This window comes from Psammomys obesus, unplaced genomic scaffold (assembly GCF_907164565.1).
Source record: "Psammomys obesus unplaced genomic scaffold, mPsaObe1.curated_primary_1811, whole genome shotgun sequence".
Taxonomy (NCBI): Eukaryota; Metazoa; Chordata; class Mammalia; order Rodentia; family Muridae; genus Psammomys; species Psammomys obesus.
The window spans coordinates 209,913-231,280 of NW_026585690.1; the positions used below are offsets into that span (position 1 = coordinate 209,913).

Sequence of the window (21,368 nt, forward strand, 5' to 3'; positions counted from 1 at the left end):
TACAGGTATGCGGCCCCATGCTTATTGCCCATATTTTACTATTGATCTAATTGGTGTTTGTTTTGTGTTTTTTTTTCATCATAGAGAGGTAAGAAAGTAGGCTTTGAGAAGAGAGTATTAAAACCCATATAAAGACAACAGAAATTTGTTAAGCAAAGTCAATGTTAAGCAAAGCAATGTCCTAGGAAGACATTTTAAAATAACTTTCTAAACAACCCCCTTTCTCATTCATCCCAGACTCTTGTTGTCATCAAAAGCACATGGACAAGATGTTTTTCTACAGACAAGAAGAAGCAAGACAAACAGAAAATGCTGGCCTCCCACTGGAAGGGAGGATGAACCATTTACAACTCAGCTTAACTCTCGGCCTTTCCAGCTTCCTCGTCCCTTATCCGTGGATAAGGTGGCATCTTACCCCTCTTCTGATTTCAGCACTAACAATTTATTGGAATTTGGCAACAGAATTTCTTCTACCTATATCCACTTGCATTTTATATCATCATCTTGCCAGATTCATAAATAATTTAGTCTGTAGGAACAGCCATTAACTGTCATTGGACCTAGCTGGGAAGAAAAAAAAAAAGTCCAACCCTTCACTATATATAGCACATGCTTTGCAGAATACGCACTTGCTCACCTCCCACACTCCCTAGCATCGCTCTCTGGCTCCCTCTCCATTGCCACAGTACTCAACTGTACATGAACTCCATTCCTCTTCCCCGATCGGATGCCGGATTACAGTCCAAGCATGTTTCATTTCTACTTAAAACAAACACACATCCGAGGCACACACCACAAAGACATGCTTCTGTTCTTCAAATTTGCTTGTATTCTAAGAGGCATCTCAGGACTGGGATGTAACTCCCTCCGCTGGTCGGACTCCTGCCTGGCACGGACGGAGCCTAGGCTCTGTCTCCAGCATAAAACCAGGTGCAATGGCTTGTGTGTCCCTGAAGGCCCAGAACTTGTGAGAGCCTGGGAGGAGGCATCAGCAGTCCCTCACCCTTGACTACACGTGGGCTTAACATTGTCAAAAAGTTTCAGAAGGGAAAATTTCACTTCACATCTAGATGTGTGTTTTCTTTTCCAACACTGAATCTAAGCTTTGGTAGCCCTCACTTCAGAGCCAGTGTGCTGTGTGCCTGTGTGGTGACAGTGGTGGGAGAGTCTGAGTGTTGCCCTTTCTGGTACTTTCTCTGCCTCCAATAATGGCAGGGTGGGGCGATGCCTCACTGACTCCATCTTGTGTGTGTGCTGTTTGGTGAAGGGTGCTGCCTGCGTACCATGTGTGCAGGGCCCTGGAAGGGCAGAAGGCAATGTCAGCTACATCCCCCTGAGATTGGAGTTACAGATGATTGTGAGACACCATGTGGGTGCTGGGAATCAGACCCGGGCCCTCTGCAAGAGCAGCCAGTGCTCTTAACCGCTGAGCCACGACTCCAGCCCCTCCTTTACAACCTTAGCATATATGCCATCCATTGTACAATTCAAAAATCATATGTATCTACCAAAACCATGTGATAAATCATTGAGGCGAGCTACTTAAAAAAGTAAGTAAATATTTCTTATTAATGTTATGGTAATATTAAGTTGAGCATTTTACTAACTGTAATGTCTAAGGACTAGATTTGAATTATGCAAATGTATTTTCTTTTTCAAGATGTGTTACTGCTGGCTTAAATCCGGACTGTTATAAAATCTGGACTACGTGAAAATCCAGAAAATTAACACTAAAAAGCCTACTCATACTAATCTTGTGCCCTCTTTGCTGAAAATAGTTGCGGCATTTGCCTCCTCAGGTCACAGTTATTATAAGAGCCTTAGTGGCTTTCTCCGTGGAAAGGACAGCATGGCTGATTTGATGATGCTTCATTCCTAAATCTTTGGGCTTAGCTCTACCATAGATTCAAAGGCCTCCTGTAAAATAAGGCAAAGCTTTGCTTTGTGAAGTTATTACATAGAAAATGGCAGGGATCTTTATTAAGGAGGCAGCAGTAAAACATGGAGTAGGCTGTCATTTGAGCCTTGAATGTCACCACAACCCTTTCCACAAATGATCAGTGTTAAAGGCTTAGACACCACCTTGGTGCTATTGTGACATTGTAGAAACTTTAAGAGGTAGAACCTACAGAAGGCCTTATATCACTGGGGAACCTTCAGACCTGTCCTTGAAGGGGACAGTGGGATCCAAGCCCCATCTCTTCTCCTTCATCCTGGACATATTACAACTTTGTCCCCACTATGTGCTCTCCATGATGCGCTCCCTCAGTGAAAACCCATCAATCCACCACAGACAGGGACCTCCAGAACTGAGAACTAGAACAGCTCCTTTTTTGCAGGCTGACTGTCGCCATTGCTACAGAAATGGAGAGTGACCACCTACAGGGTATTATCCGTGTGTCCACTATGGCATGTAACATGGAGTAATAAACGATGAGCTTAGACACAGACCCAGCCCTATCTCCTAGAAACATTTCAGAGGCAAGAGCACCCAAAGGGTGGGCTCTGCAGGAGATAAGGACATAGAAGAAAGCCACATCCTGTGACAGCTGAGGGCATGCTGTGGTCCAGAAAGAGCTGACGGCTTCAACACGGCCCTTCCTCTGGCGTAGTATCTTCTATCAATAGAACCACTTAGCCAGGGCCTGGGAGTGTTTCTGATGACAAAAGATTGCCCACCCATCACAAATCCATCTCCCCCCCAAATCCTGAAATCCAGGCACAGGCCTCCAAATTTAGAATATCCATATTCTGCATCCTATCCCAAAGAGAAAATCATTATCAACTCTTAAAATCAACATCACCCACTCGGCTACAAGCCTGGCTTTACCCTGTAGGGGAAGTACACTTGCAATATCCTTGAAGCGGGCACTGTTTCCTTCACTGTGTCCACAGACTCCAAGGTCCTTGCTACAACTGTTTCTTAAATAAACAGCATTTCCCTCAATTACTCTACCAGTAATAGGCACAAATGCTCAACCTCACAGAAACAGTTTCACAAATGACCGTGTTATGGTCTGTCAATGGTAGGAACACTTACTTCTACCCCCAAAAGTGTCTGCCATGCTGCAAGCATCTGGGACACAGTGTCTCTGCCCTCCAGAGGTCACACCTTTCTAAAACCTAGGTGAGCGACTAAGCATGGCCACTTTAGCCCAGCGAGTCACAGAGAAACAGCCCACTCTGTGCAACTTCAGGCCAGGCTGCTTCTCTCTGGAGCTAAGTTTTCTGAGGAGACTTGTCTAAAAAGGACCCTCAGGCTTTTTGCTCTTTTTAGAGTTTCCATGCTTCAGCAGTGCTGCCATTCAATAAATATTGCATACGAATAGAGTTTCAGTGCTTTAAATATGCATAAGCCCAATGTTCAATATAGGGACAGGTAAGGGAGGCCTGGCACAAGTGGCTGTCCCACTGGGGTTCAATTTGCTTTTGAAATAATGACGGTGGTAATGTTGGTGGTGGCAGCAGAGAAAGAGTTCAAGTGCAAAGATGGCCACACATCTTTGGACCTGTTACCGCTCATTGTCACGTCACAGCCTTCACCATCTACACACTTTGTACTGTTAAATCACAAAAAATCCTCTGGAAATTAACGAGTACTTCTCTTTCAGTGCCTCCAATTGACTCAGGCCCTTTGAGGAGGGAGAGAGGTGGACCAGACACACTGGGGAACAGATAACATGAGACAGATCATGAACTAGTAACCACCCCTAGGTAACAGGATAGAACTCATCATCTTCAACTTTAATAAAAACATCTCTGCTGCCATGGTAACTCATGCTTATAATCCTAACACCCAGGTGACAGACACAGGAGGAGGGTTCTGCCAGCGGCCAGCCTGTATATAGCAAGCTCAGGCCAATGTGGACTAAAATAGTGAGAACCTGCTTCAGGGTTTTTCTACTTAAAAAAATAAAAAATAAAAAATAAAGTCAGAGAGAAAGGTCAGATTTAATTATTTCCAGACTGTACTCAAGAAAGTTGTGTTATATAATATAGGAGCAACTAGTCCCATGTAACTGTTTCAGTATAAGCTAATGAAAATTAAGCTGAATTATGGAGAAAAAGACAGATCAGCAACAAGAGCCCTTGTTCCTCTTGCCGAGGACCTGTATGCCATTCCCAGCACCCACAATCATCAGTAACTCCAGTTTCAGGGGAACCAATTCCCTCTTCTCGCCTCCACGGGTACCAAGCATGCACATGGTAAAACATTCAGCTGTGAATTTTACAGTACGCATCTAATAAAAATAAATAATTTACCATTAAGCTAAGTTACATTTTCAGTTCTGCAGCTATACGAAAGCCATTTTAAGGGTACAGCAGCCATCCGTACATGGCTTTTTGACTGTCATACTGGGCTGCAGTGGAAGAGTGCTTCCATCATCACTAAAGACCCCGTGGGTGAGGCTCAGAGTGTCACCACAGTTAGAAGAGGGTTCAGCCAGTGCTGTGGACTTGGCCTTGAGATCACTGCTGGCTACGCATGTCTCAATCCTGACCCATCACATAGCAGCTGTAGGTACCGGGCTGAGAATAACAGCTAAGAAACCCACTCACGGGGCTGTCGGGAAGGTAAACATTTACCTCCTGAACTCTGACACAAGGGAAAATATTCGGAATTACACAACTTCAGTGAGGAAAGCACAGCGATGTGTACAGGAGTCCAGTGGCAAGGCCCATGTGCAAGGGAGCGTAAACATTCCCAAACACATGTGAAGAAAAAAACAAATGTCAAAGTGACTCTAGTTGACATTTGAGACGTGACGGCGTCACACATTTCAACTTCCAATTTTTTCCATCTACCGTCTTTATTTTAGGAAATAACTTTCTACTTGCTCATCTTTTAAGATAAGGTTGTAGCTCAGGCTAGCCTAAAACTTACTACATAGCTGAGGATAACCTTGAACTCCAGACGTTCCTGCCCTCCATTTCCTAAGTGCATGGAGCCTGTCCCTACTCCAGGCTCCTACTTGCTGTGTTGGTGTTTTGTTTGGCTTCATGGTGTATTGTATGCATAGTGTGCATGGAACTGTGTTACATAGGACATTTCCATACAAGCATGTACTGTACGTTGACCTACTTGCTTTTTTAACTCCTGACTTTCTCTTAGTTAGGATTAAGAAGTAAGGGGCTGGAGAGATGGCTCAGTTGTTATGTCTGAGTACAACTATTCACACAGAAGACCAGAACTCAGTTCCAGCACCTACATAGGGTGGCTCACAACAGCCCCTACCTCCAGCTCCAGGGTACCTGAGGTTTTCTTCTGGCCTGCATTCACCTGCGAACATACACACACACACACACATACACACACACACACACACTCACTAACTCACTTAGTTTTTTTTTTTTTTTTTTTTGTAATTCTAACAGGATTAAGAATCAAATAATGGAAGACTGGCTGGGCTGACACTTGGGGAAAACAAAGTATATGAATAAATGCAAAAACGCAAGAAGGCTAACAGCTCAGACTTGGTCGTAGCTTTCATTTACACAGAATGAAACAGCTTCCCCTTCACAAAGCAGACTATAGAGAGTCTCAAAAAAAGAAATGACAAGACTTAGCCAGGCATGGTACTGGAAGCCTGTCATTCCAGCACTTGGAGGCAGTGAAGCAGGTGAAGACAGAAGAATTAGGAGTTCAAGACCAGCCTGGGCTACATGACCCTCTGTCTCAGAAACAAACAAAAAATAGAAATAAAAATAAAAGTCTCAAAAATAAATAAATAAATAAAAGTCTCTAATGTTGCCTTTACAGGATGAGGTTATTTTTTTTATTCTAGAATCCCAGTTCCCTCTATTCTGGGCTAATCTAAGAGAAGTCAAAGAGGATCCTTTCATCCCTAAATCTTCTATCAAAAAATGCAACAACAATCAAACAAAAAGCCTGATAATCAGTTGCATTAGGACGTAATAACCCAGGAAAAACCACTGACTTCAAAAGCAAATGTTTCCCCCACTCAGGATGTAGAGAGAAGCTGTGGACAGTGCAGGCCAGCAGAGGGGACAGGAGCAGAAGCTGAAAGGGATAGTTTTCTTAAGTACAAGTTCCTTTATCCAAAGCTATGAGGATCAGGATTTGGGTAATTTATCTTAAAAGGTATTTAAAAATTGAGATATTATAAAAATAGTCATAGCCTAAATATTTGATTTCACCTCAAAACATCTAAACATACATTCATTTCTGAGGTTTTGTTTGTTTTGACACAGGGCCAAGGCTTTTTTTTTTTTTTTTAATCAGTGAAATCTGAACAAGTCTACCCAGGTTGCACTTACAATATAGACAGACATCTATCCTGAGATTTCATTTATTTTGCTTTTTTAAAAAATGTATTTTAAGACAGGTGTGGTGGTGCATGCCTTTAATCCCAGCTCTCAGGAGGCAGAGACAGTGGAATCTTTGTGAGTTTGAGACCAGTCTGGTCTACAAGTGAGTCCAGAACAGCCAAGGTCTCTGTTACACAGAGAAACCCTGTCTTGAAAAACAAACCAAAACTGTATTGTATTTAGTGGGTGCATGTCTTTTTGTTGTTTGTTGTTGTTTTGTTTTTCAAGATAGGGTTTCTTTTTGTAGCCTTGGCTGTGCTGGACTCACTTTGTAGACCATGCTGGCCTCGAACTCAGAGATCCACCTGCCTGTCTCCCTTAGTGCTGGGATTACAGGCTTGCCCTACCAAGCTTGTCTTTGTTTAATCCCACCACTAGGGAGGCAGATACAAGTGGATCTCTGAGTTCAAAGCCAACCTGGTCTATATGATGAGCTCCAAAACAGCCAGGGCTATGTAAAGAGGTCCTGTTTGGATGTGAGACAAACAGACAGAAAGAAACACAGAAAGAGACAAAGACAGAGAAAGACAGAGCCTGAGAGCTATCAATCTCTGAGCCTATTTACCCCATTAACCCCAGCTCCCAGACTCTACATAAGGCGGCTTTTCCTCCATCTTTTTATAAACACCTTGCCTATATAAACTCACAAGTTTTATTTTAGCAAACTTCTTACCCTTACCAAATCTTTTCCAACACGTCTAATGTAGAAGCAAGTCAATTTTAACACTTACATTGCATAGATTCACTGAACATGAAATTAAGCCATGCATATATGATGGCTTCATCTGTGTTGGCGTAAGCAGGTTTAAAAACAGTCAACTGTTCCACTCAGCATACAACGGTGAGACCCACACCTGTTGCTAGTAACAGCCGAGCAACTGTTACTAGCGTGCTGGTCAAAACCAGTTGGCGTGTGATGGGCTGCCAGAGTGTTCTGCAGAGAGCATAGCCAGTGCAAAACAGCCAGCGGAGTCCTGAAACATCCCCTCCTCCTGATTCTCATACACTTCTCGTCCTTGTGTGTGCCACTGCTATTCCTGCCTTAAAGCCAAAGACACTCACACGAAAGATCAGCCCCAGAGGAAAGAAAGCTGGTGGTTAGCTTTCAAGTTCTGTTCAAATTCCCAGTCAAAGAGGGGACATAAAATAAGCCCCCTTTCTGATTACGGGAGCCAAATTTCCACAATTATTCATGAGAAAGGCAAGAACCGATCAGCAGTGACTACAGTACCAGACTCTCCCAGTCACAGAAGCTGGGCATCCTTTTTGAGTCTCAGCCTTTTCATGTTGGATACATTTCAAGTTTGTTACAACAGTATAGAACACAGGGCTAGAATCACAGAAGGGTCTCGGGTACCGTACTGGTTGGGGAAGCCTGTGAGAATGAGTTAAGACGTGAGGTAGAAACAACAAGCCTGGATGACTCAGCCAGACCTGAAGCCAAAGACAGACAATGGATCTAGTATGGCCATAGTAGGAGAGCAAGAAGAAATATGGCTGGGACCTCTTTCTTTTTGCCCAGTGTCAGCTGGGGCACAATGCTTGTTGACTTAAAGAACAGGAAACAGGAAAAGCCAGAAAAGAATAAGAACAGCTCTTCAAGGAGAAGGAATTCCAGCACGGATGAGCAACAGACTCATGAGGCCCCATCCCTGGCTGAGGCGCTGTGGCTGTTGACGGCTGCTGAAGGACAGTCATTTTTCCTCAGGAGTGGAGGCACTGGCTACCTATGCGTGCTTCACTAAATACCATCACACCCATGCTCACACAAGCAACCTTAATTAAACTCAGTCTTTTTTTTTTTTTTAAGACATGAAAGTAGGAGGGGGATTTGGTGAAAACATATTATCTAGATATATGAACTTATCAATTTTTTAAAGGAGGGAGAGCTGACAATATTTAGCAACATTGCCAACTCCCACAATAAACCCCACTGTAGAATGTCAGAAGGACATCATTGCCCACTTTTCTGGTTGGGATATGAAACCCCAGCTTACTGTCACTGCTCAGCCATCCATATCACCCGCTGCAAGGCTCGGGGAACATGGCGGAAACAGGGCTGGAAGGACCATAAGACAAGCCAGAAGAAAGGAGGAAGTGCTGTGGACTGCAGGCTTGCAAGCATGGCACGGCCATTACACGCATGACCACACAGCAGCTTACACGCATGACCACACAGTGATTACCGTCACAAGGCCTGCATACAATGGGGCCCCTCGAAACCCGTTATGTAGGGAGGAGGCCTCAAGGGGTGTGGCCTCTGAGGATGCTAATTGGTGATGGGAGAGGGAGGGAATTTTCTTCAATACTGCAGACACACGAGTAAGGTGTCTGGGCTTTGAACTCTTCATTCGTGTCTCTCTGAACAATTCTAAATGAAACCCCATTGAGTTATCAAACACAAAAACAAAAATACAACAAAGTGGCCAGTCCTAAAACCATATACAAAAGTGGCCATATTTATATATTTGTGCACGCATAAATACATACATGTGACATATATGTAACAATAACAATTGGGGAAGGGGAGGCTATTGATTTGTGGGGAGGCATTTGGGAGGGAGGAGTGAATAATCATTTTATTTAACAGTGATATAAAATAAAAATTTTTAAAAACTAAAAATACTTTTGAAAAAGTAAAAAAAAAAAAAAGACATAAAAGAAAAAGAGATCAAGTGAGAAGACAAATGGGATCGACAGGCATTGAAGGAGGGCAAGAAGGATAACCGTGTGAATGCAATCAAAATACTTCATGTACAGGCAAGAAAATGTCAAAATTCAACACATCACTCTGTACAACTAACATATGCTAAATAATACATTATTTTTTTTAAAAAACCCAGTTTAGTTGCAGATCCTCAACCACACGGTTTCAAACCCAGCTTTCAGCTGCAGCTCCAGACAGCAAGCTAATTCATCACTCCAGTGGCTGCAACCCTGCCTGCCCGCCTTAAAACCATACAATGACTAAGAGTCTTAGTTTCACAAGGAGGCAAATTTGACTGTCAACAATTACAAAACTTTCTTAGAGGGTTCAAAGATGAATATGTGCTTCAACTACAAACTATGCAGCCAACATTCCCTCAGAGGGAGGTGGCCAGGCGGTTGATTTGGGGTAGAAGAGACTGGAAACAAAGAGGTATACAACTCACAGTTAAGCAAGCTAGTCCAAGGTACTAGTCTCCGTCTGCTGGAGCCCATACAAGTCAAAGCAGAGCTATCAAAGCTGGGGAGGAAAGACGTTAATTAACGCTGGGGAGAACGCGATGCAAAGATGAATCGGCCTGGCTTATGACCTTTCTAAGAATCTCTCCGGGATTTTGGAAACAGCCTCTGGCCGAGGAAAGAGATCATTTGAGCAATTATCCTTAAAACTCTGGAGCAAACAAACTAATCCAGAACCTCAATATTGCTCAATATTGTGACCTGCCCACAGAGAAGAATTCGTGGCTGGTACTGTACACCAGGTTAAAAGCTCAGAATGGGGAAGGCCATAGGCCTTGAGCCTACTACTGTGGTTTTGCTCAATGGACAGTGTCAAGCTGCCTTTCAAATGTTTATGTTCATACAAATCAGTACTTCTCTCAACTTTGGCCAGAGAAACCTCTGTTTGCAGTGAGCAATGTCTCTTTGAAGTGCTAAGAACATAAGTGTTGAGAGTTCAGGAATGAGACGTCTCTATGACCCACTCCAAATCCTGGGAAAGATGGAAGAAGACGGGATAGAAAGAATATGAGTGCTGAAAGATGAAGAGAAATCTGAAACAGTGTCTTCGGAACATGACATGGCTGCTGTAATCATGAGCCCACAGTCTGGCTACACGTCACCTAGATAAAACTCACCAATCAGATCTTTAGGCTGTTTTATTCGAGCGGATTGGATTAGAATCCTGAAGACCTGTTTGTCTTCCATCTCATCGTTAGCCAGCAAATTATACAGAGAGGAAAACAAAGGCACTCAATCATTCTAAATTGGACTAATTAAAAACATTGTGGTTTCCCTGAAATAGGTAACTCCAGTTTTAAATGAAGGCTATCCATTCAGAAGCAAGCACATGAGAGTCCCACAAAGATCTACACAGGGAAATTACAGAGAAGTTTTGGTCTACACTCACTTCTTTTCAGAGTCTAATTTTTACAGAAGTATGATGTCTGCACTTCATGAAATAGTGGTTTAAAAACCAAGTAAATGGTCAGTTTGCCAGAGCACTGTTTTAACAACCTAGGTAGTTTGATTCCTTTCCTGTATGGAGTCCATGAGCCTCCACACAAGAAACAATGTGATTTCACCCAGGTTAAAACGCAAGGACTTGAGACAGAGCCTTACATGATGGAGTTCCTTTATGTGATGTGGAAGAGCCAAAGTATGGACCAGAAAGAGTGACTCCCACAGTCTGAGGCTCAGAAGGTAGGTGTCCTGTGCCTCAGAACTGCCCAACTTACTGACCTAAGGGAAAGCCTCAAACCAGCACCCTCCATGCCCTCACTCATAGATTCACTTTAGGATGGCAATTCCTTGCACACTTAGACGTGCATGTAGGTCAGAAAAGCTAAGCCTGGGGTGATCAGCACAGCTATGAGTCTACACCTACCTGAGGTTCACATAGCAACAGACAAACAAGCTGTGTAGAAGTAAGGTCTGCATGTGTGTTCAATGCAAGTCTTAGACAACACACTAGGAAAATGAGTTTTTGCTTCTTCAGCTAATGTTTATAAGGAAGGCACGTACACAACAGAGGCCCTTCTCTCTCTCTCTCTCTCTCTCTCTCTCTCTCTCTCTCTCTCTCTCTGTTTGTTTGTTTCAAGACAGGATTTCTCTGTGTAGCCTTGCCTGTCTTGGACTCACTTTGTAGATCAGGCTGGCCTCCAACTCACAGAGATCCACCTGCCTCTGCCTCCCTGACTTGTGGTATTACAGGCGTGTGCCACCACACCTGGCTGGCCCTTCTCCCTTAAGTTTGGCACCCAAACTAAGGATGCATACTCACACCCAAGACTGGGTCAAACACATTGCCAATGTGACAAGGGCCTGTTTGCTTTTGACCACTTGATAATCCCTTGTTACTTATTTACAGATTCACATTTTCATGTGTTTATATGATGGGGGGGCACTCTCATTCTGCAGCTCAGGCTGGCCTCTAACTCTAATTCCTCTGCCTCATTCTCCAGAGAGCTAGGTCTACAGGTACACTACCATGCCCAACTATCTGTTAGTATCTTTAAAAAGATAAAGGAATCCAAGACTGTGCACAGACACCATGACATATTCCCGAGAACTCTAATGGGATGCTGAAATGTTGCAGCCAGCCACTATTGTGGGAATTCAAAGAAAGAAACTGGCCAAAGCCCCTACACAACGGGAGGTCAATAATGAAGGGTCACGAAGAAGCCTCGGAGCAAGAATGTTTAAGACTCGATTCAAAGTTTTCTAAGCAGAAACTGCGGGCCTGTACACTTCTAGAGCTCAGTTCCTGCCGGGGTGAGTGGGGTGTCGGTCTAAGTTTGAACCCAGACGTCAGAACAAAGCTGTTACTACGTCATCACTCACTTCCCCCTGCTCCCCACTGACTATGTTTCTTTGTAGAACTCCAGGCATCACTGTGAGCATGGCTGAGTGAGCGAAATCATTGAACCTGAGGGAAGGGCTGTTGCTGTTCCTCAAAGGTGATACAGTGGCCTGCCTAAGGTCACAGAGTTTGTTAAATCCTGCTTTAGCGTCCTGGTTTCAGAGCCTGCGTTCTTCCCCAAACTGCTACGTCTCGTCTCGGCAGAGGGAGAAGCAAGAGAAGGAAATGCGACATCTGCATTTAGGTCAGACAGGCTGGGAAAGGTCTGCTTTGGAAGCTTCCCAAGGGAAACAATTCTGTCAAGCAGCTGGAAATCCTAACGGCCTCACAGACATTTCCCATAGAGTCGAGTCCAAGCTGGGGCCGCCAGCAAGGAGTACAGAAGGCCTTTCAGAAGGTCACCACATCACGTGGCGATGATACCACCGGAAGCTCAGCATGAGCGAACAATAGGCATGATCACACTCCCTGCCCTCAACTCACTCCGGCTGTTCCTCTTGCGTTAGCTCTCCTTACTACTTTGCCGTCATACCACCACGACCAGCCGCAATCAGAACAGGCCTCAGAAAGTGAGGAAAATCATTACAGACCAATCACTTAAAAAGAGCAGGGAGGGGAAGGTTGGATTTCAACTCAAGAATCTTGAATGAGAAATGAACCTTTGCTGAGTAAATTAATCTGCTCTCTCTCTCTCTCTCTCTCTCTCTCTCTCTCTCTCACACACACACACACACACACACACATACAAACCTCTAATAATGACAGCTGGCTTCACAGAGAATTTAGACAATTCAGTTCATAGGAGAGTACGGTCAATTTGTCATTGAAAACACTAGCTGCCTCTCCCTGGAGGACTGACTTCCCGTCCCATGGCTCTCAGGCTTGGCCAAGTAACTCACAGGGCTACCCTTTACTCAGAGATTCTCCATCCTTACTCTGATGCGTTCGTGGAGGATCCTTTGCTTCAGCCAGTGAAACTCATGGGAAAGCGATCATCAAATCAGTTCAGGATCCAACTTTCGCTCTACCACCAGAAACAAACGGCTGGGCTGGGTGCTGGGATCAGTATACAACAGACCAGTCCTCAGACACAGGACAGATAAAAGAATCTTAAATGAGAAATCACTGCTGGCTGTGTAGGCTACCAAATCTCAGAGTCAATTTATTACCTCAACACACGTCAACCTAATGGATAGAGGAGTAGGCCTCTGCCCACGTTGATCTTAAAAGCTTATGCTTTCGAATATTAAAATGCCGCCCACAGGTGTCACATATTTGAAAGCCTGGTCTCAGGGTTAGAAACGGGCAGCACCTGGTCTTGAACTGGCAGCACTACATTGGGAGGTTGGGTAAGCTTTGGGAGGTGGGACCTAGCTGGAAGAAGCAGCCTCCAGGGCTGTAGCTACTTCCAGGCTCAGAATCTCTGATTCCTGATCCTCCGTGATAGCGAACAAGACGTCATGCAGCTGGAAAAGGAACCGTCCTCATTCCAAAGCTTTACGCACCAACGGGCTGACTCAATCTAGGCGAATGATAGCTCACACCTCACTTACCGGCGGTCCATCACTTCTCACTCAGACACTCTCTGCATGCTGTGTATTGTGAGAGTAGAGGCACAATGGCCACAACAGAAATTTGAATAGAATAAAAGTCAAGATGCTACCAGGCATGGCGACACATACCTGTAATGCCAGTACATGGAGGCAGAGCAGAAGGGTCCTGGACTTTGAGAACATGCTGGGCCCCCTGGCACTTACATTGCTAATTCAGGCCAATGGGACATAGACAGTAAGACCCTATCTCAAAAAAAAAAAAAAAAAATCAAGATTTCGAACAAGTTCTTCATGCACTCAGATTGTTGATGGCTCCTTTTTTCCCCCTAAGTTTCAAAATCAGGTCAGAATAAATTCAGCGGACACTCTTAATAAGATTCATACGTATATGCCGCATAAAAATACACACAAAAAGAAGATGGATGAAACAGGTCCTAAAACTTAAGGTATAGCTTGGTCTTTAGTACATATTCTGATACTCCTAGGACCTGGTGGGCTCTGAATTCCCTTCTCTGATAATTGTAATTGCTGGCTGAAGTTCCAAGTCCTCCTGTTTCTCCTAGATGGGCTTGCTGTGAACCGTGTCTCCTCTCCTAATCCTTCCTCGTATCTCCTCTACAGAAGTTAACCCTGAAGAGTCAGCAGGCTGCAGATGTCCAGTGTCTTCCCTCAAATAATTCTAAGACTGAGAAATAGTTTTGCTTGGGAGCCAGGCGTGAATAGAGTATAAGGTATTTGGAGGGTAACAACAGTAAATAAAGGCATGTCTACATAAAAACATCCACACAATCTGTGCTTCTTGCCTCCTAAGTCCACTCCCTCCAGCAGCTAACAGCTGAGCCACACTGGCTCTCTTCAAGGGGTTCTCTCTCACTTCCAGTACTTTTTGCACGCACCATTCCCTTGGCTTAGAACACTTGGGGACAGTCCTGCTGTGAGGAAAGCAATGCCAGCAGAGTTAGAGGGAAGGAGCGAGTCCCCAGCAGCCCTAAACAGGCTAGGCCAATACCTCAACTAAGGACACAGACCCTGCTGGGAAGTGGGGACCGCATGTGGGGGCTCACCATCACAACCTCTGCACTGGCACACCCAGAGTGAGTGAGTAATACATGATAAAAGAATGTATCACAGAGAAGAATGACTATTTTCAGTTTCTATGGAGATTACAAATTCTTCCCCAAGTGATGCTACTTAGCAAAAGAAATAAGGCAACTTTCATATTAATTCATTTCCTTCTGTGTAACAGGAAAAAAAAGAGGTTTGTTTGTTTGTTTGTTTGTTTGTTTGTTTGTTTTGAACAGAGTTCCTACTTGTAGGGTCCAGAGTGACTTTTAAAGGATGACTCCTTCCTGTTTCTCCAGCCTGGTCCTTCTCTCAACACATCACCCCCACCCCCGAGGGTCACAGTTCCACAGGTGGACAGCGTCTGCTGCTAACTTCCTGTGTCACTGGACTTGAGCACATGGTCTCATTCATGGACACTGACACTGAAAACGAGTCAGGATCTGCCAGGGTGAGTGGGGTGTCGGTCTAAGTTTGAACCCAGACGTCAGCACAAAGCTGTTACTACGTCATCACTCACTTCCCCCTGCTCCCCACCGACTACGTTTCTTTGTAGAACTCCAGGCATCACTGTGAGCATGGCTGAGTGACGATCTGACTTCAGTCACATCAGGAAACACGCCTGACTTCTAACCCAGGCAATGCAAACTTGATTCCTAATCATCCAGGAAATTCTCTTTAGAATCCTGCCTGCAACACCTTCGCCCATGTGCTGTCTTTACACTCTACAGAAGCGGCACTGGTGGACGGCCGGCAGGGCTGAGTGGGTCAGGGAGGGGGTGTTTAGTTGGAAGAGTTTTCTGTCAGTCTAATGTAAAAGAGGCAAGGGAGGGTATCAGCTATCCTGTAAAGTAGGTCCACTTGGGGAAAAGGATTCAAGCTTTGGATTCGCTGAGTCTTAAATAATAGTTCAGCTTTGCGGATCCCAAAAGTGGCAGGTGTAGCCAAGGCCACAAAAAGACAGATCCCAGTAAAAGGAAAAAAAAAATCTAAAAGCAGCCTCCTCCTCCACAACCAAATTAAGACCCCCATGAAGAAAGAAAAGTGAAGCTTCCTCCAGAGTGGCATCTTTGAGGGGCGGAAACGCTTAGTGCTCTGGAGATCAATCAAAGCCGGCCCTCCAAATTGTGGCATCATGGGAGTCCCACCATCATTCATCCCTTTGTGCCCAGACCGACACTAAGCGCCCAGCGTTCAAGTGTTCAGGCGGGCAGGGCCAGCCAGGCACAGTATAGATTCCAGCTTGCAGTTTAAGCAGGATGGGTTATGCTTGCTGAAGTAAACCTCTTTCTGATGAAAATAGTGATGACCTCGGTCACCTGACCATGGCGGAGTGTGTTGCGTTCTGTAGCGCGTTTCTTGAGTCTGACTCCCACTACAGCACAGACACATTACTAAAGGTCATTTAAAATATTTTTTAAAGAAATTAATTACAATATTTTTAACTAATTAATTTTTAAGCAGTTTTAAAAGAAGCATTACTTCCAAGCAGTGGTGGACCACGCCTTTGATCCCAGCATTCAGAGAGGCAGAGGCATGCAGATCTCTGTGAGTTCAAGGCCAGCCAGGTCTACAAAGTGAGTCCTGGTCAGCCAGAACAACGCAGAGAAAGCCTGTCTCGAAGAAGAAGGAGGAAGAGGAGAAGAAGAAGGAGAAAAAGAAGCATTACTGCATTTTAAACTGTTCTGGCAATTCTTAATTGTGACTTTTTGTTCCTCACTATATACAGTTCATATCACTAGCTAAAGAGTTATGAGTTTTCAGAGCACACCAAAGCCACAGAACCCATATTTTGTTTAGACGGCTCTTCCTGCACTTTTTTCATCTCCATTAACCTTTCACCAGACACGCCAATCTGGATTCCTCCACCTGTCACATTTTCAAATCACTGAAATGTCAGTTTAGAACAAAAGAAAACAACACTTTGCTGTCACTAATTCCTCACACGCAAACTCCACCTCTGGAACAGCGTATTTTTACTGAAAACTCTGAAGTGATTCAGAATACAAAACCCTACCTGGTTTCTGTTTTCAGCAATAGCACATACTTCCATTCTCCCTAGTTTACAAAGTGACAGGAGTCTGTAACTTCAACACACGGGGATTTTAAACCTTTTAAAAATGAATGAACACATAACCAAGTAAGCACTGCAAGTCAGGAGGGGCCTTACTTGTCCACAGGTGCGTTTCTAACACCTAGGACTGAAACTGGCACAAAGCAGGTACTCAATAGTAGTATTAAATGGACAAACAAGTACTCTGGTTTTTCTTTTCTTTCTTTCTTTTCTTTTTTTTTTTTTTTTTTTTCTTTTTCTCTGTGTCGCCTTGGCTGTCCTGAACTAGCTTTGTAGACCAGGCTGGCCTCGAACTCAGAGAGACCACCTGCGTCTTGCCTCCATGTGTGCTGGGATTACAGGCATGCGCCACTGCACCCAGCTGGTTTTCCATTTCTTTTAGTTCAGTGGATAAAAGGGCAATTAAGCAAATTTCTTCAAGGACATGATAGGCCGTTTCCACCACTGGAAAAGTTGAAAAAGACCTTCTGTTAGGGAGGGAAAAAAAGTAACTACGTCTGCACTGGGGAAGTAACTAAATCATAACACGACTAAAGTTCTTTTCAGTTCTTAGACTCCATGACATATACCATGCCTTAAGAGAGAGCGTGCCATCTCCCTAAGTCCTGATTCCCAGGCAGAGTAATTTACCATGCATTATTCAGAATAAACAGCTGCTTTGGGATATGGATGCAAAAACACTAATTCACCCAAAATGGTGATGTGTGCACAGGAGAGAAGCATTCTTGCTAAACTAGATATGCTCCTAAAACAACACCTCTGCTTTAGGGTCTCCTCAGGGCCCAGGCCTGAGGCCAGCAGGGAAATGGCCAAGCTAAGGATGCAGACTTAAAATGGAATAAACAGCACCACATCAAACTACAGCTCTGGCTTGGACACCAACAATGTATCTCTCTCTACCTAAGAAAGGTATGAGGTTAGCCTCGAAATTTAAGCATTTGTAGCGGAATATATACATTTCACAGCATAGGAAACACAGCATTTGCTGGACTGGGTGGGTAGCTCAGCAGTAAACTGAGTGAAAAGCACAAAATCAGGGATTCAATCCTCAGCATGGTAGAAAAAAAAATCCCAGGCATTTACGTACAAGAATTCCTGCTTGTTAAAATTGAATTGTTACTCACTGCAAACCTCACACTAAAATGCCTAAAACTGAGAACAACTTGCTCAGATTGCATTCTTCTTCTCTCTTGACAGGAACAGCCATTTGTACAGACAGGAGAGAAAGATTTATGGTTTCCTCAAAGACTCTTTAAATTGTTTTTTTTTTTTTTTTTTTTTTGGTTTTTTTTTTTAGCAAATTCTAAAGAACTAAAGGCAACTCCATTCATGAATAAGGCCACTTCAGAGTAGGTCTTTCCCTTCCCATCCCTTTTCTTTTTTTCATCCAAACCACAGCATAGATAAAGCGGCTGAAGAAGGTAAAAAGTTTCAACATTGAAGATGTGACACAGACTTCTGGAGCTGGTTTGGGGAAATCTTCCGCACTGACTGGGGTTGTCCTCAACACACCAAGTCACAGAGGTGCCCCTTTAAAAACTCCCAGAGAACACCCTGAAACATTCTAACCATCCTATGCAAATATGATCACACATTCTGTGAGTCTCCTAAAAGCCCCATTCAACTATGCAGGGCACTCCTGGGCGCTCCTACAGCAGCAGTGGGGGGAGGGTTGGGGTGTCTTGTTTCCAAGCTTTGAGAAACTGGACCTTAATTCCTGCAACAGGATACAATATGCATAAAGAAGCAATCTTCTCCGTATACACATACTTTTAAAATCTCCCTATTATCTCAACGAGGGGCCTTCCACAAGAACTCTGGAGGATTGAGCTCACATATGGCTGGCAGACCATATGTGATCACGGCCACACAGCTAAATCTCAAACCCGCATATTGTTCCTATTTAACTGACATATATGAGCTCACTAATTTATTGGAAACGTGCAGCAAATTATTTCTTCCACCTCCCCCAGGCCTCAAGAATGCACGGGCAGTAGGTGTTGCTGAAAAAGACACCCCCTACACGGGAGACTTACATTCCCAGACACTTGCTGATGCATCTAGAACACATATTGTTATTTTAGTTCTTTGAATCTATGCCCTGAAAATAAGTGCGGGGAGGGCAAGGTTTAACCTTGGTTTCCTTACCGTAATAATAAACGAGATCAGCCCAGGGACTACGCAAATTCCCTTAGTAATGACAGCCTCCGACCAATTAACAAGAGTATAATTTGTATCAAGAGGAGGACAAAATTCCTAAGATTGTTCCATTTAACAGAGTTTGGGAGGCCTAAAAGAGCCACAGTAACGCGTAAGTGATGAGCAGTGCCCATTTTCTGACCGTGGAAAAAAGTCTTTCAAAACATATCAAACAGCAGAAAAAGCAACCGAACCACCGTATGAGGTATAAGTTGCAAAGGGTGACCCCATAAACTTCCTGTTGGGCTGAGACTCTTCAGGAGTGCAAAACGTTTGTGTGTGTGTGTGCGTGTGTGTGTGTGTGTGCGCGAGAGAGACAGAGAGAGAAAGAGAGAGAGAGAGAGAGAGAGAGAGAGAGAGAAGAGGCGTAAGGACGAAGAGTCGAGTGTCTGTGCATCTGGGGTTTCGCAGCTTTCAGCATCTACCTAAGACTTTTCTGTGTCTGTAAAATATCAGGCCACCACCTGAAGCTAGCTGCAAAGTTCGAAAGGGAAAGAAGACGGGGGCCAAGGGAAGGACTTCACCGGAGCCGCCCCAAGGGAGGACCAGGCAAAAGTGGGCTATGAACGTCGACAAAGAAAACCAAAAAGAGAAAGGAGGACTCCGCCTTTCCCACTGGGCTGGCCTCCTTTCAATAAAAAGGAAAGGCCGCCGCCGCCGCCCCTTCCCTCCTTTTCACCCGAGGCTAGGGATCAGACCCTCAGCTACATCCTCGGAAGCCCTCCCCGCTCCGGCTGGCTCCGGAGCTGCGCACCCGGAGTCGTACTCTGAGAGGCGCCGCCCGTGGCGCGGACCCGGCCCAGAGTCGGGACAGGAGCATCCCCTCCCTGCCTTGGGGTGCTGGGGCAGCTCTTTAAGCACCCCACCCTCCTTTCCTCTTCCCCGAGCCCCTCATTCAGCACCGCCGCCCCCGGCCTGCCAGCCTCAGAGTATTTCAGGACTTCCACTCACCCCCCAAAGGGAGCCCTTTGAAAACTTTGTGTGTGTGTGCGCGCGCGCGTGTGCCTAGGGCTTTGTCCACATCCTGGGCAGGGCCGGGTCACCCGGGTGGGCGCCTGAGGGTGTCCGGAATTTCACAATGCACCGGGGGTAAGCCACCATGGAAATCCCACCCCTGGACTTGCTTCTCCAGCCATGTGACACAGCGCCTCGGCTCCCAATTCTCATGCCCCGATCGCCCCCGGGGCGCGGGAGAACCGCGAGGAAACCCTAGGCAGCCGGCGCCTTCCTCCACTGTCACCAGGCGAGCGTGGTGCGCTGGGAGAGGGAGGTTGGCTGCGAAAGCAGCAGCTCCAGCAACCCCTTCTAAGGGCGCCTCACAGAGGAGTCCTTTTTCTCCCACATCCCCGAAAGAGGGGCGCGCCAAGGCGACCCAGTGTTGCATCAGGTAGGCTCCGAGCCTGCGGGCTCTCCAAGCTCCCCTCAGCCCCAGACTCGCGCCCAAATGCATGCACACACCCACAGCCCCAGCAGCCACCACCACCCAGAGCCCCTCTCCCGGTCCCCTCAAGTCTCCACCCGCACGCGCCCCGAAGCGGAGCCCACCCGGCGCCCCGCGATCCCCGCGCTGGGGACAAGCGAGGCCCCGGCACTCACACTCGGTCTCCCCACAGCCACGGCCATGGCGACTGCGGCTCCCGCGGCGCCCCGCTGCTCTCCGCCGATGCAGGCTGCTGCTGGCGCCCCGGCTCCCGCTGGCCTCCCCCGCGCCTCCCTCGCCGCTGCGCCCTGCTCGCGCCCGGCTCCCGCGCGCCTCCAGCCGCATCTGCTCGCTGGCGCCGCCCCGCCCGCTTTAATTCCAGCAAACATGGCCTCCCGCCTGGACCCGACCATTAGCTGCCCCGGGACGGGGGTGCGGAGAGCGTCCCGGCCCCCAGGCCAACGACCGAACGCGGCAGGTCGACCGTGATCCTGGTCAGCCATCAGGGTGATTGATACTCTCCGAAAGCAGCCATCTCTCCTCCCGTGACTTTCTTCCGTGCACTAAAGTGTCCCGAGCCCGGCCTCTCTGCCTTCCTACCCCCCGCTGCAACACGTGCCGGAGTCCGCGTAAAAAGCCTAGGCGCGGAGGTCCCAACCCCGAGCTGCCACGCGCTGCGCGGGAGCCGGCACCTGGGGCTGCTCTAGGGTGGGGCAGGGAGGCCAGGGGACCACGGGGCGCAGGGGCTGCATCTCGGAAAGTCGCCCTGCTGACACGCCCCGCCCGGAGGAACTCGCTTAGATGGGTAACCCACTAGGGCATCCCACGAGGAAAGAATTGCCCGTGTGCTGGGCTTCCCATCGGAAAGGGGACTAAGCCAGCTGCTGGAAGCCGTCGCTGCGGCGTGCGGCCGGGCTGGGGACCGCTTTTAGAGAGAACGAGGCCATAGCATTTGGTGCAGTAGAGGACCCAACCACCGGCTGCTGCGGACAGAGGCGAAAAACTCCAGTGCGCGCAGGAGAATTTAGTCCGTTTGTGGGCTTGCTCCAGAGAGGTCACCGGTGCGGAGAGGTCAATGGACATCATTGGATCCCCGGAGACAGACCGGAGGACCCAGGAGCCGGAGGCCTGCACGCTCAACCCTGGCTGCGGGTTGTGGACGAC

General features: G+C 46.3%; 1 protein-coding gene across 7 annotated transcripts in view; it reads right to left on the minus strand.

Annotated features, from left to right (window-relative positions):
- Positions 1-20,746, minus strand: part of Septin11 (septin 11) — an 87,647-nt gene extending 66,901 nt beyond the window's left edge. For all 7 annotated transcript variants that reach the window (XM_055595693.1, XM_055595649.1, XM_055595684.1 and 4 more), the window contains exon 1: positions 20,381-20,746. In XM_055595693.1, the coding sequence (XP_055451668.1) occupies positions 20,381-20,707 (327 nt within the window). In that variant the 5' untranslated portion in view covers positions 20,708-20,746. The remainder of the gene's footprint in view (positions 1-20,380) is intronic.
- Positions 20,747-21,368: the final 622 nt, after the last annotated feature.